The following is a 14071-nucleotide window of genomic DNA, read 5'->3' as shown; positions in this document are numbered from 1 at the left end:
TATAATATACAGGTATGAAGCCTGCTATCCATAATGCTTGGGATTCAGGGTTTTCTGGATAATGGATCTTTCTGTAATTTGGATCTTCATACCTTAAGTTAGAATATTTTGTAAACATTAAATAAACCCAATAGGCTGGTTTTGCTTCTACTAAGGATTGATTAGATCTTTGTTTGGATCAAGTACAAGGTACTGTTTTATTATTACAGAGAAAAAGGAAATCATTTTTCAAAATTTTACTATTTGGATAAAAATGGAGTCTATGGGAGACGGCCTTTCTGGAATTCAGAGCTTTCTGGATAGCGGTTTAAGGATAAAGGATCCCATACCTGTAGCTGTAACTCTATGTATACCTTTTTATTACCAATAAAGTAAAGCCAAGAGAATACAATTTACAACTATTTAACTTTTTACATTTTCTTTCTTAATGCATTTACTTTACTTTTTCTTTCTTTTTAGCTTGTATTTAAGGCAATTGGATGCATATGTGATGGCATGCTACACCCTAATTAAATTAGCTTCTGAATCTCATTTATATTTTTGTATGGTAAGCTAATTTAATATGACATTACTAACAGAATTCTATAGAATTGGGGAAATGCTACACAACATTGTGGCCTTAATTTCGATTAAAGGTCTTAATGATGCACCTAACACAGAGAACATACCATTGTTAGTATAAAATTAGTATTACGCTGCTAATTTATATCATTTAAAATTTCATGCACCAGCAGGACTGTGTCATAATGGCAGCTTCAGTTGTGGAAATAATGACTAATCCTTATTGACCACAATCTTCTTCTGATGAATCATAAACTGAGCTAAAAAAAAAAACCTGCTTTACGCTTTTCTTTAACCCTTATGAATGAGCACTAAAATCTTGTTCATTTAAACTGAACGACGATCCAATAAGCTCTACCGACACCACACTTCTACGAACATAATAATCTGTAAATTTTAAAAAACTGTAAGGGGCAGATTTATCAAGGGTCTAAGTGAATTCTAGGGGATTTTCGTAAAAAATTCGAAATTCAAAGTAATTTTTTGGATACTTCGAACATCGAATAGGCTACTACGACTTCGACTTTGAATTCGATTTGAAGTAAAATCGTTCGACTATTCGACCATTCGATGGTCGAAGTACTGTCTCTTTAAAAAAACTTTGACTTTAATACTTCGCCAACTTAAACCTGCCGAAGTGCTATGTTAGCCTATGGGGACCTTCTACAGCATTTTTTGCAGTTGAAGTAAAATCGTTTGATTCAAAGGATTTAATCGTTCGATCGAACGATTTTACTTTGACCGCAAATGGGCAAATTCGATGTAAAAAAGCTTTCGACATTCAAAGTCGAAGTAAAGCCATTCGATGGTCGAATTTCGTAGTATTTACCACTTCGAAATTCGACCCTTGATAAATCTGCCCCTAAATGTAATTTACATTATAATTTAGCTGAAGAGGCAACCTGGATTTGTACAACATTGCTTTCACTGCAGCATATTAGTTATCCTCAATTATTTTTCTGTATTAAAGGCTTTCATGTTTGGTTTTCACTAAATACATTTTTAATCTTTAAAGCTTTTTAGAAATATTGAAAAGCCATGAATCTTTTGAGATTTGTGGGAAAAAAAATGACAATTTGATGTTAGTAAATGATGTTTGAAACGGGAAAAGCCCCAATACAAAACAAAACCACTTAGCATCTTTACATCAGCACAGGAATAAATTATTCAATGATCAGACTGTCTTCCATTATACCTCCAATTGCTGCCCCAATATAATGTTATGCAATAAGTTTGAATTTGTGAACAGTGTACTGAGTGATTATTGTTTTTAATAGTTTTTTAATGGCAAATTTATTTACTGCACCAAATTCAGGTATGGAAATATATTATACAGAAAGGACATCTCATATAGAGTCAATTTTAAGCAAACAATTCTAACAATTTCAAATAATTAGCTTTTTTTCTGGAATACAAAAACAGTAGTTTGTACTTGATAGTGACTAAGTTGTATGCATCCATATTGGTGGCAAAACAATCCTATTGGGATTATTTAATGTTTAAAAGATTGTAAGCACACTTAGGTATACTGTAGTATGGTGATCCAAATTATAGAAATATCTCTTATCCAGAAAAACCCAGGTCCCAAGCATTCAACATAACAGATCCTATACTTGTAATAATAATAATAAATAGAATATTACTAATTTAAGAAATAGGGGCATCCCCCTGATTTACAATTCACGGTGCACACAAACAAACCATATATGTTAGGTCACATGAGACAATTGAAGGAAAAAGTTTTTGCTCCCACCCTTTTTCCTGTTACAGTTGGAGCTGCAGTATTTCTGGTCAGGTGATCAATGAGGCAACTCAGATAATATCATAAAATGGAGGCTCAAAGGAAAAGTTGTAAAATGGAAAAATGGAATTTGTTACTTTGGGGGTATAGTTTTCCTTTAAGGGAATTTCCATTAACACATTAGAAAGGGAATCATTAATTCTGATAAAACAAGCAACAACACCAATATAATATAACATTCATGTAAAGTTGGCTTCCTTGTAGGTGCTTTCTTTCTACAAAAACAACATTTGCTTTGGCTTGAGGGCTGAACATACTGGTCCACATGCTGGAATACAGGTTTCAAATCACATAAAGAAATGTAATTACCGCAACAGTAATAAAGTGGTTACAAGTCATTTCCTAGTTAATATAATACATTTCTTATACTTGACATAATTTGGGATTTCATCTCTCTAAGACGGGAGCTTGTAGAAGTGCTGCTTTGATTCATTTACCGCTAAAATCAGTAGTAGGATTCTAGTAATCAAATATCCAAACTATGAGGCTGATTTACTAAAATTCAGATTTCTATTTTTTGACAAGTCCTATTTTTTCTCAATTTTTTTTTTAAAATTTCTCTAAAACTCTAAAAATCTGAGATTTATTAAAATTTGTTTTTTAATAAATGGGCCTCTAAGGGTGAATAGAAAAAACAATGAAAATGTTAAATTGAAATAAGTTTCCATAAAATTGAATTTCATTTAGATATTGTATGAGCACCAATAAATATAAGGATGTTTCTTCAGGGCTCAGCAGCCAGCTTTTGACCAAATTTAGTTTTTCTGTTACCTGATGTAGAGGATTAGAGAGCCCTTCCCCCTGTTCCTGGGATGTAGAAGAAAGGCCTGATGCTTGCTGTGAGACCCAGAGGACATCAGGGGAGGGCCCATGGAGAGCCATGCTTTGGAACCTGCTATGTTGGAGAAACTGCCTTGTCCAGAGAAGAGGTACAGTACTTTGGGGCAGGTAGCAGTACCTGAGGTGTTTAAAGAGCTTGGAGAAGGAACACATTGCCAGAGACTGAATTGGGTAATTTCAATATCTTAACTAGAGAAGAGTGTGGAACTATGACACTTTAAGGACTACAGCAAATAGATATACCCCATGAGTCCCCAGTGCAGGATTTGCTTCTGTTGTATTATATACTGTTTGTCTTGTTATATAGATTTGTTTGCTGCAAAACTTTGTGGTTCAGTTTCCTAGTGGAATTCTCCTGGGGTTTATTTCTAAGTACCCATTAGGTGGAGGCAGTGCAAAGAGGTTCAGGTCTACTGGATAAAAACAGGCAACAAGCCAGGTAAAGTATTTGTGATCCAATTCTGCAAGAGTTTGCCAAGAAAGGGTAACACTGCTTTTATACAATCACTTTAAAATGAGTGTTAATAAAAAAAAAAGCATGAGCTGGCAGACAAATAAAGTTCAACATCATGTTCAGCTCATCAGGGGAAAAATCAGGAACAAACTAGATATTTCCGCATTTATATTTACTGTATATCCATGGTGGTTAGCATATTTTCCTTCATTAGAAGTGTCCATGAATTGGTAATCAAAGTATATGATGATCCATCTAATACACAAGCTGATGCGAATGCACAGTATTAGCATTCTAGTTGTAATTATGCTCACGTTTGCATCAAACTTTCAGAAACAATGCCATTTGACCATGCCTTTTTTTTACTCCAAACAAAAACAAAAAAATGTATATGGTGATAGACAAGTTCAGAAGTCAGCAAAGAGATATGTGGTACTGAGAATTGTAGGAGGTGGCAGTGGCATATACTGAAGGGATGCTAGGCTAGGTAGGCAAGGATGGGCTACTTTATGGAGCTGATTTGCTAAAATTCAATTTTTTTCACATATTATATTATAAATAGTCCAAGGTATTCAAATTTTTTAGCGCATTGTTCTGTTTTTTTTTTTGGTTCGAACTTTTTATATTTGGATCTTTTAAGAAATTCAGTGACAATCGTGGTTATAGAGTTTCTAAGTTTAGTCATGGTTTTCAAAAACCAAAAATTTGTCCTTTAATAAATAAGAAAGTTTGGGAGAAAGTCTGATAAAACATGGAAGGGAATTACAAAGGAGTGCAGCTATAGTACAGTTAGGGGACTAAGTATACACAAGAACAATAAGTGACTTGTCCACGATAACATGGAGTCATCATAGAGAATCAAACATAGTCTCTAGCTTGAGAGCAGTTCAGTGTAAAAATTAACCTGAGTAAATAGATAGGTTGAGCAAAATAAAAAATGTTTTCGATATTGTTAAGACAAAAATGTAACCTATATCGGCTGAAGTGACTGGGTGTCTAAAATAATTGACAGAAGCCTACTTTCACATTTTCGGTTCTATAACCAGTTAGTATAAGTGACTTGAAGGAGGGCCATAAGTTTTTTTTTTTAGTTTGCTTTTGAATCTACATTGACCTGCGTTCTCAGGATTAAAATCAAACTAACTCAACAGCTATGTCCCATGTGGCCCTCCTGTCCCTGACTATTTAAGAGGTTAGAGAGTTGCAAAGAAGGGAGTGGTGTTCTGACTTTTATGGTCAATGATTTTCATAAGTCAATGGGCATTTTTTCACAGCGAATTTTCACCACAGTTTTGCGAAAAAATTCCCCCGAAAATTTGCTTTGCAGTAAAAAAAAAATCAGATTTTCATGATTTTTTGGATTTTTCACCCGAAAACTCAAATTTTTCCCTGAAAACTCTGTATTGCACGAAACCCAACTCACATCAAAAAATCATTGGGACTTCTCCCATTGACTTTTATGCAACCTCAACAGGTCTGAGATGCCGGATTTTCTGATTCAGACTTTTCCATCCTCAGGGTTTAATGAATTCAGAAAAATTTGTGATTTTTTAAAAGTCTGATTTTATAAAAAAAAATCACAAATTTTTCATGATTTTTGCATTCAGAGTTTAGTAAATAACCCCCTTAATCTTAGTACTGCTTTCTTACCAACACATTTTCAATATAACACAATAATCCACATGCCTGAAGGAATGTAAATAATTAAATTTTTACAGAAACCATTTTCAACTAAAAATAAAAAATGAAACTGACTTTGTACCCTTTTTGTGAGGGGGAATTCAACATTCATTAGTGACTATTCACTGAAGTACATTTTGCCTGGAGTAATGTATGAAATAAACTTTATCTTTATATCTCTTTTGTGGCATTCTGCTGCTAAGGGATCTTTTGGGCTTTGTGTTTGCAAATATATTTAAAAATGTTGGATACCTATAACAATTTAATTGATTATTCAACTGAAATCTGTCACGGTTGGCTCCTTAAATTCAGAACCGATGCTAAGCACCCTGTTCTCGGCTCTTGCTTCCGCCTTTAACAGCTGCCTTTCCCCTCAGGAGGAGCCCTCGGCTAATCAGATGCTGCCAGGCCTTTTAAAGAGAGGTGCAAAGCAAAGGGTACTGAACGAGCAAAGGGGCACAACGGTAAAGCAAAAGTCTTTATGGCAGAAGGTCGCAGTACAAGGCGTAGACAGAAAGCGAAGTCAGATCAGGCTGGGTCGGGGCAGGCAGAGTACAAGCGGAGTTAAACAGGCACGGGTCAAACCAGGAGATCAATCAGAAGGGTTACGGAATAGAGGAGTTGTTACCAGACAGGGTCAGGATTTCGGAAGTCAGAATCATCAGAAGCAGGCAGGGATCAAACCAGGTAGTCAAATCACAGAATAGCAGAAGCTTTAATACCACAGAAGCACCAGGAACTCGCTAGGAGAAAACCTATAATGGGCAAGGCAAAATACGTTTTGTGGCTTTAAATACTTTTAAATTTTGCGCTGACGTCATCACGCCAGTGCTCATGCGCAAACAAGGAAGTAGCGCGCCGCGTTCGCCTTAACAACTTTACTTTTGCGGCCCAGGGGAGAAGCAGCATGGCAGGAGTCCCTGCAGACCTCCTCCCACTAGACCACCAGGGTAAGTTGTGACATTATCTTTTGACCTGGTTTTAATCATTCCTTCCCTTGATTAGCTCAGAGCCATTGTTCTCTTTGGGCAAATGGTTTGAAGCAAAAGGGTCCACTGACACGTAGGCCCACCTGGAGTTTTCCTGGTATCCCGGTGGGCCAGTCCGACACTGTTCACTAATATGGAGTTATTGTACAGTTTGGTGTTTAATCTATATCAGTTTTACCATTTTAGGAAAGCCAGTCACAATTACCACAATTCAGTTTGTACAAGTTGTGAAATATTAACAACATTTGGGTTTCAGTAATAATGCCACATTTGGAAAGATGGAATTGGTTTGGCAGAAAACCAAATGGTGCAAATTAATAAATAGTAATTTGCACCAAAGTACTGTAGTGGCCTATGCTCATTCCACTTTACAATGTTTCAACAACTGTTTGTGCCATAGTCCTAAGAACATTTTGTGTTATTCCATTTTCTACAGGTGATGCAATGGATTAATATAGTCTTCTAACCACAGAGGTCATTACAAAGCTTATTAACCCCTAAACACACCATTTTTTATTGTTTTTAGACACTGGACAATGTGGTTGACTACTATTGTAGTCATTAAGAATGTATGCAGTATTTTATCAGTAGTGATGAGCACATTTTTTTCCATGCATGGATTCCACATTTCACCATCTGCAGATTTGTGGACAAAAAAAGTCACTAAGACAAAATTGCTACCGAGACAAAGTTGTTGCCACAAGAAAAATGCCCATTGACTTTAATGCGTTTGGAGTAAGAAAATTTTTTGATGCCCATTGACTTCAATGCATTTCATGAATTCTTCGCCGCTTCATGAATTTTTTTGTAATTTCGCAAATTTTTCGGCAAATGGGACAGAATCGCTCATCACTATTTATCAGACAATTTGTTAGATATCTGATTCAATCTTTGATTGCCATACCCATAATAAATAGTTTTAGTGTTGAAGAGTGTCTAAAATAGTAAACATATTTATCCATGTTACAACGGCTCTGTAAGTAGAAAGTCCTTTCTGTTTTAGGTTTAAAGGACTTCCTTAAAAGAAGAGCCACATTTGTGATTGTTGAGCCATGTATACTATACCAAGCAACAATGCTTTTACATTTCTTTCAACATTGAAAACATCAAGTATATACTGGAAACAAGTTTGCTTAACATTTAGAAATAAATCACTACTTGCATGTTGAGTGTTTTCCAGGAATGCTGAGCAAGACCTACTTTCTCATAATACTTGATCTCGTAGTCCAAAATAAGCCCTTTAGGATAGTCTGGTTCTTGCCAGGAGAGCGCAATGCTGTTTTGCGATGCCCAGTCTTTTCTCACCATGCCAATTAATGAAGGGGCTGGGATAAAAGGAGAAGGAAGTATAAGCATTACTAATGAAATTAAATATTGATTTCACTATTGTTCATTTTTAGGTCCATAAATAAGCAACGAGAATAAGAATAAGAATAGAAACAGACATTGTTCCCGATAGGGATGTTCGCTGTGAATATTTGAAACCCCAAAGTTATTCTGAATCCTCTTTTTTTAAACTATTAAATGGCCAACTGCTGGGCATAAAAATGTTTGTGGTTAAAAACACCATAAACATTGTGGGTGGGATAAAATTACACTAGTGCCAGTGAGCCAATTGCACATGGAATTGAAAATTAAATGAAATGCATTTTTCTAAAAGTATAGTCAACAAAATCATACATTTTAAACAAGGAGCCGTGCACACCCAAGCAAATGTAAATTGCTCCTGAGCACATTTACAACGTACACAACTCCTTTTCGGTTTTTACACTGCTAATACAATGACATGGCAACAGAATCCCCCCGTTAACCTAAGCTAACTGATGCAAAACCATCTCTTGCTTTCCTGCTTAGTTGTACCACTAACTGTGATAGAAGCAATGCAGAAAAGCATCAGTAAGCTAAACTTCTCAAAGTTGTGTTTAAAACTGCTAATATTAAAACAAAAAGAAATAAAATGTAAAATGCAAAGGTGATCAAAAGGGTAGTAATGTTAAATGAACTAATTTGGGTGTGTATACAGTAATTCCCCTTTAATATATAATATTACACTGCTAAAATAAAAGTCACTGCCAAGGTCAGTTGCTACTAGTGGACACAGTGCTAAAAAACACTTTGTCACCGTAGGTTTTGGTATCAATATTTTCATTATTTCTAAGGACCTGGTCAGGATGCTTAATAGCTGCCACTGATCTGGTGTAAAATGTAGGGTTCTCATTGCACAGTGAACCCATGTATGTGCATGTACCAAATAAATTGTGCATGAATGGAAAGCATACTGTACAAGTGAATGCAATCCATATGGTGCAAAGATGATGCAACATACACAAAGAGGCCTATTTATTCAAGGAAGAATTTTAGTGGTTTTAGAGGTTTTTTGAAACCACAAATTTCCAACAATGTCAGCCATTTATCAAAATATCCAAACTGGATAAAAAGCACCAACGGGAAAAAGTCGAAGAAAAGCTGCAACTTTTTAGACTTGTTGCACAATACCTGAGACTTTTTAATTTGTATTGTTGCACAAAAGTCACTGTCAAAAACAACAGAAAACCTTAAAAACCATGAATCAAAGAAAGATCTTCCAGTTGTGAAAGGGACATTTGCCACTGACTTCTACATGATTTAAACAGGTTTTAGTTGCAGATTCTGGTTGTGAAATGTGTTTGCATTTGTCAAAAAAGTTCAATTGAGATGTTTTCCTTTCTGGAGTTTCCTCCTCTCAGTCTCTCCTGAAACAGGTTAAGAGAAGAAAGGAACCTGACATCCATTTGTTCTTATGATATGCAACAGCAAATTCAGATCAGGCACTGATAGGAGAAAGAATATTCAAAATGAAAACCGGGTGCATCACATAATAAAGCAGACAGGACATTAATTCGGTGAAAATGAACGGATGTGAAAAATGAGTTGCTATTGATTTAAGACATGTCAGTTCAAATGGGAAGTCAAAGCAGGAAGGAACCTAAATGACTGATTGTGTCTGGTCGAGTTTGTATTCTTCATGTTTATGAGCGATGATACCCACCTGCCTAGACTCCCAGCATTATCCTGCTGCATCAACACTTTGCATGAGAGAAAGTGCTATTTCTCTGCCACACTGCGCTCATGAACAATTTTAGCATTGATCTGTGTATATGTAATAAATGACCCGTAGTATAATGCATTTGATTCACTTCTGTCTCCCTGATAAACACGCAGCAGAAAGAGAAATCAGTTCCTAAACAAGCATGCAGTTTGATCTTTCTAATCTCCTCTTCGTGTTTTCGTGGGGATTTCCGTGTCAATGACTGCTCACTCCAATAAAGATAACATACATCTGAATAAAATGCTATTAGGAATTACTTGTTATGGCTGAAGTGATTATACTCATTCTGATGAAGATAATGTATATACCCGAACAAGCTATAATTTGGAATGAGAGTGATAGCTGTACTGATGTTAACCTCTTGTATCTGTCTTTGTTTGCCCCACAAAGCAACATCAAACTAACTATATCCCTGAAAGAAATGCGTTGTAATGATCTAATAGTGTGCAAAAGGTTGCCAAATTGCTGATTTTGATTGATTGAAGAATTCTTTGCAGACCCTCAACTTAAATATTGACCTTAAATCCCTAGCAAGACCACGCCTTGATTTTTTTAATTTTAAGAAAAGTTCAACTAAATGGGCCTTTGAAATAATATGCCGGAATAATCAACATGGCTGAAGATATTTGAATCTGAAAACAAAAGTCATTTAATGAATGCAAGTGATTTAAAAATGCAAGCCTCGTGACTTGCGTCCACTGCAGTTGTGGCCAATGCATTTTTCATTTTCAGAATATGGGCCGTGTCACCACAGCATGCATTCAAATTGCATTTGCATCTGATTCATTGGGTGCCAGTTTGGTGCATCTTTGGTGCAACCTGCTGTGGAAAACCTGGAGCTAATGACAGGTCCAATGTGGTGGCAGCTCCAGAGTTATCCGGCATTATTGAGCACCATTCATTAGCAGAGGCTGTACCATATTATTGTGCCAATATGTGATCTCCATGTGCACTCTCATGCATTGCTAAGGAGAATCTCTCCTGGTACTTGAGCTCTATTGCAACCAGATGTTTGAAGTCAGCTGAGACACTTGCTTAGAATTATACATGTGGCTCTGGGCTTGCCTCCCCTACCTACCCTTAGCAGTTCATTTAATACTGATCCGGCTAGATTTATAGATAGGACTATGTTGGCCATGCTAATTTCCAAACTTTAATTCTCTTTGTTAAATATACCTGATTTCCACAAATAGGCAAAGACAATCCGCAGGAGGCAAAATGTCAGCTTTGCTGAATTCAAATCTATAACAACACAAATCTCTTTCCACTCGAAATACAGACATTGTAATATTTTCCCAGGATGTGCTAACTTCCCTTTCATTCCTTTTCTTTCAAATCTGAAGGGGAGAATCAGGGGTACAGTATCTATAAAAGATGCTGGTGAGCCAAACACATTAACTATAAACATGTATCAGTCATCAAAGACAGACCAGAGCTTAACAAACAAATGCACCGCCTGATACTATACACAATGTTGGTCCCCAGAGGTAGATAATAAAAATTCCAGCAAAACAATGCCACCTGTCATAACATTCCTTATAATACTTTCTTGCTTAGTGTAACAGTGTTCTGGGACTGCCTTTCCACAAAGCTTGTAAAATTCAGATGCCAACTGTGGGTGTTTGAATATGAATTACTGCTAATTTGCTCCAACACCAAAGCCCTGGGAACAATTTGGGTAGCAGGCATATCCAGCTGCTTGTTTTCATATATTAGGATGCTGTTCATGGGATCATCTTACTAAACTATGATTTTGCAAAAGTGCAAGATATATATATTCCTTCCTTGAGTTATTTTGTTCTCGGTTTTCTATGTCAAAAAGATTGATATGCTGTCTATCAACAAGAAAGGGACAACATAAACAAGTAATAAGAGAGCAGCCTTGTTTGCTAAGCAAATTATGTAGAATAATGTTAAAGGGATACTGTCATGGGAAAAAATTTTTTTTTCAAAATGAATCAGTTAATAGTGCTGCTCCAGCAGAATTCTGCACTGAAATCCATTTCTCAAAAGAGCAAATAGATTTTTTTATATTCAATTTTGAAATCTGACATGGGGCTAGACATTTTGTCAATTTCCCAGCTGTCCCTGGTCATGTGACTTGTGCCTGCACTTTAGAAGAGAAATGCTTTCTGGCAGGCTGCTGTTTTTCCTTCTCAATGTAACTGAATGTGTCTCAGTGGGACATGGGTTTTTACTATTGAGTGTTGTTCTTAGATCTACCAGGCAGCTGTTATCTTGTGTTAGGGAGCTGCTATCTGGTTACCTTCCCATTGTTCTTTTGTTTGGCTGCTGAGGGGGGGAAGGGAGGGGGGTGATATCACTCTAACTTGCAGTACAGCAGTAAAGAGTGACTGAAGTTTATCAGAGCACAAGTCACATGACTTGGGGCAGCTGGGAAATTGACAATATGTCTAGCCCCATGTCAGATTTCAAAATTGAATATAAAAAATCTGTTTGCTCTTTTGAGAAATAGATTTCAGTGCAGAATTCTGCTGGAGCAGCACTATTAACTGATTCATTTTGAAAAATGTTGTTTTTCCCATGACAGTATCCCTTTAACCGCATCTTAAGTGAGCGTTGTATCATGATTAAAAACATTAATAAATTTTGCGCAGGGCAGATTGGTTTGCACAGTGAATATATTTGCCCTGTGTATGGTTACATTTATAAAAAGCCAACATCTCTTAAATAACATTATAATAGTGCACCGCTCCAATGGGTGAACTTTTTGTAAACAACAAAATACAACCTTTCTATTATTGCCATTTGTCATATTCAAGATCAAAATATTTTATATTGTTTTTAACTTTGTGATATTTTTTGTCCTGCAGTGGGAACTTTAATTTTAAAGTTACATTACCAGCCCACCCCCATTTTTAAAAAAAAAAATGTAATAATTTGTGTTTGTCTGCTTGTAAGATCAATTATACTCCTTTAAAACTAAATTCATTTTATAATCTGAAATAAATAACGAAGAAAAAACTGCAGACTTTATACCATAAATTGTAAGTACAAAGTAAACAAGACAAGACACGTCAGGCTTATTGTTGATGTTACTAGTGAAGACATAAAAAGAATTACATTATTACTTGTTTTATCATTAAAATTGTCCATTTTGTAGACTGCTTCTGAAAAGTAACAGGTTTTAAGGTGTTTCTTATAACAGGATAACACAATATATTATCACCAAGCCATGCTAAATGCAAGGTTATGTTTGCAAGCAGTGTAGCAGCTAATAAATGTGACCATTAGTTTGCCCTGTAAACCAAATTGAAATGGATGCAGTAGTTTTTTCTTTGTTAGATGCACACAAAGCCAACTATAATGTCAGTGATACATCTCAATTACACCCAGAACAAAATATTTTCCCTTGTAATATACAATTATGAAGCTCTGTGGGTGGATAAGCTCACCGGTCACTGGTTTATAGATGTCAACTCATTCATACCTCTGGCTATTCAATTATTCTAATTGAGCCCACAGATCTGTAAATCATAAAGCCAGTTCAGCGCACAGAAATGTATATAATTAGTATAATGCAAAGATAATGACAATATTCTTTTGGTTAAATCCAACTATGAAAACCAGCTTCCTTGAACTCTTTTCTACTTATTTCTTGTCCTGAATTTCCAATAAACTTTGCCATCCATCACTTTATTCTCTACTATGGTTCAAATCAAGCACACTGAACTTTCCAGAAACAAGAACAAATACCTGCTCAGTGTCCAGGTCCCCTAACATCACATGTTGCCCTTACAAATAGCGTGTGCCCCATCAAAGTTATTCTCCTCCTCTACTTCTCTTGTTTTAATTGCTAAGCAATATGTTGCACAGCAGTGTGTAGGGATGGGCGAATTTGACCCATTTTGTTTCGACCAAAATTTGCCGCCGGCGAAATGTCGGCAATGCCCATGGGCGTCAAAAAATTTTCTTGCGCGGCAAAATTTTTTGACGTGCGCCTTTTTTTTCCCCCGCACCATGCCATACAAGTCTATGGGCATCATTTCTGCAGTGGCAAATGGCGAAAAAATTTGCGCATCCCTAGCAGTGTGTCAAAATTATATTCCAATGCTGTCCTCAAAGTACAGAATTTACAGTTTTACAGTTTGGTTCCAGTACTGTATTGTTATGCACAGCAATAATAGAGAGTTCAGTAGATATCACCATTACTCTTCAAACAGACACATGGTTGCCACATTTAAGTCTGAAAATGAAATTCTAAGCATAAATAGTCTATGGGATTTTTTTTTGCACAATTCTTCTCTGTTCTGCCCTTCTGTTTGCTGATGGGCATGCACATAATCAGTAATGTTTGATAATAATAGTATGGGTAATTGCTATCTGCTGGTGAGCACTGTGCAAGGGTCCAAAAAATGCTTACACACTCAAAATTAGAAACATGTACAATAACTCACTTCAAACATTTATTTGTGCAAATACACCAGCAAATTGTGCAAATGAAATCAGCATACTCCATTTTACACAATCCATATATAAGTGTTCATGCATATCAAGCCACATGGCAGTGTCTGCAGTGTCTGCCTACCTCATGTCAGTCACTCCCTCCTGATGCGTTTCACATCATTCTCCTCTGATGGAGGTGTAAATTGGAGTATGCTGATTTAATTGTCTTTGGTGAATTTGCACAATTACTG

The 14071-nt window shown here is 36.1% G+C and overlaps 1 protein-coding gene across 2 annotated transcripts in view; it reads right to left on the bottom strand.

Annotated features, from left to right (window-relative positions):
- Nucleotides 1-14071, bottom strand: part of LOC108708862 (ephrin type-A receptor 6) — a 394409-nt gene that overhangs the window by 140548 nt on the left and 239790 nt on the right. For both annotated transcript variants that reach the window (XM_041583374.1, XM_041583375.1), the window contains exon 6: nt 7526-7650. In XM_041583374.1, coding sequence (XP_041439308.1) covers nt 7526-7650 — 125 coding nt within the window. The remainder of the gene's footprint in view (nt 1-7525; nt 7651-14071) is intronic.

Source organism: Xenopus laevis, chromosome 2S, assembly GCF_017654675.1.
Source record: "Xenopus laevis strain J_2021 chromosome 2S, Xenopus_laevis_v10.1, whole genome shotgun sequence".
NCBI lineage: Eukaryota > Metazoa > Chordata > Amphibia > Anura > Pipidae > Xenopus > Xenopus laevis.
Note: the sequence above shows the minus strand (reverse complement) of the source record. Positions and strands in the feature narration are given on the sequence as shown.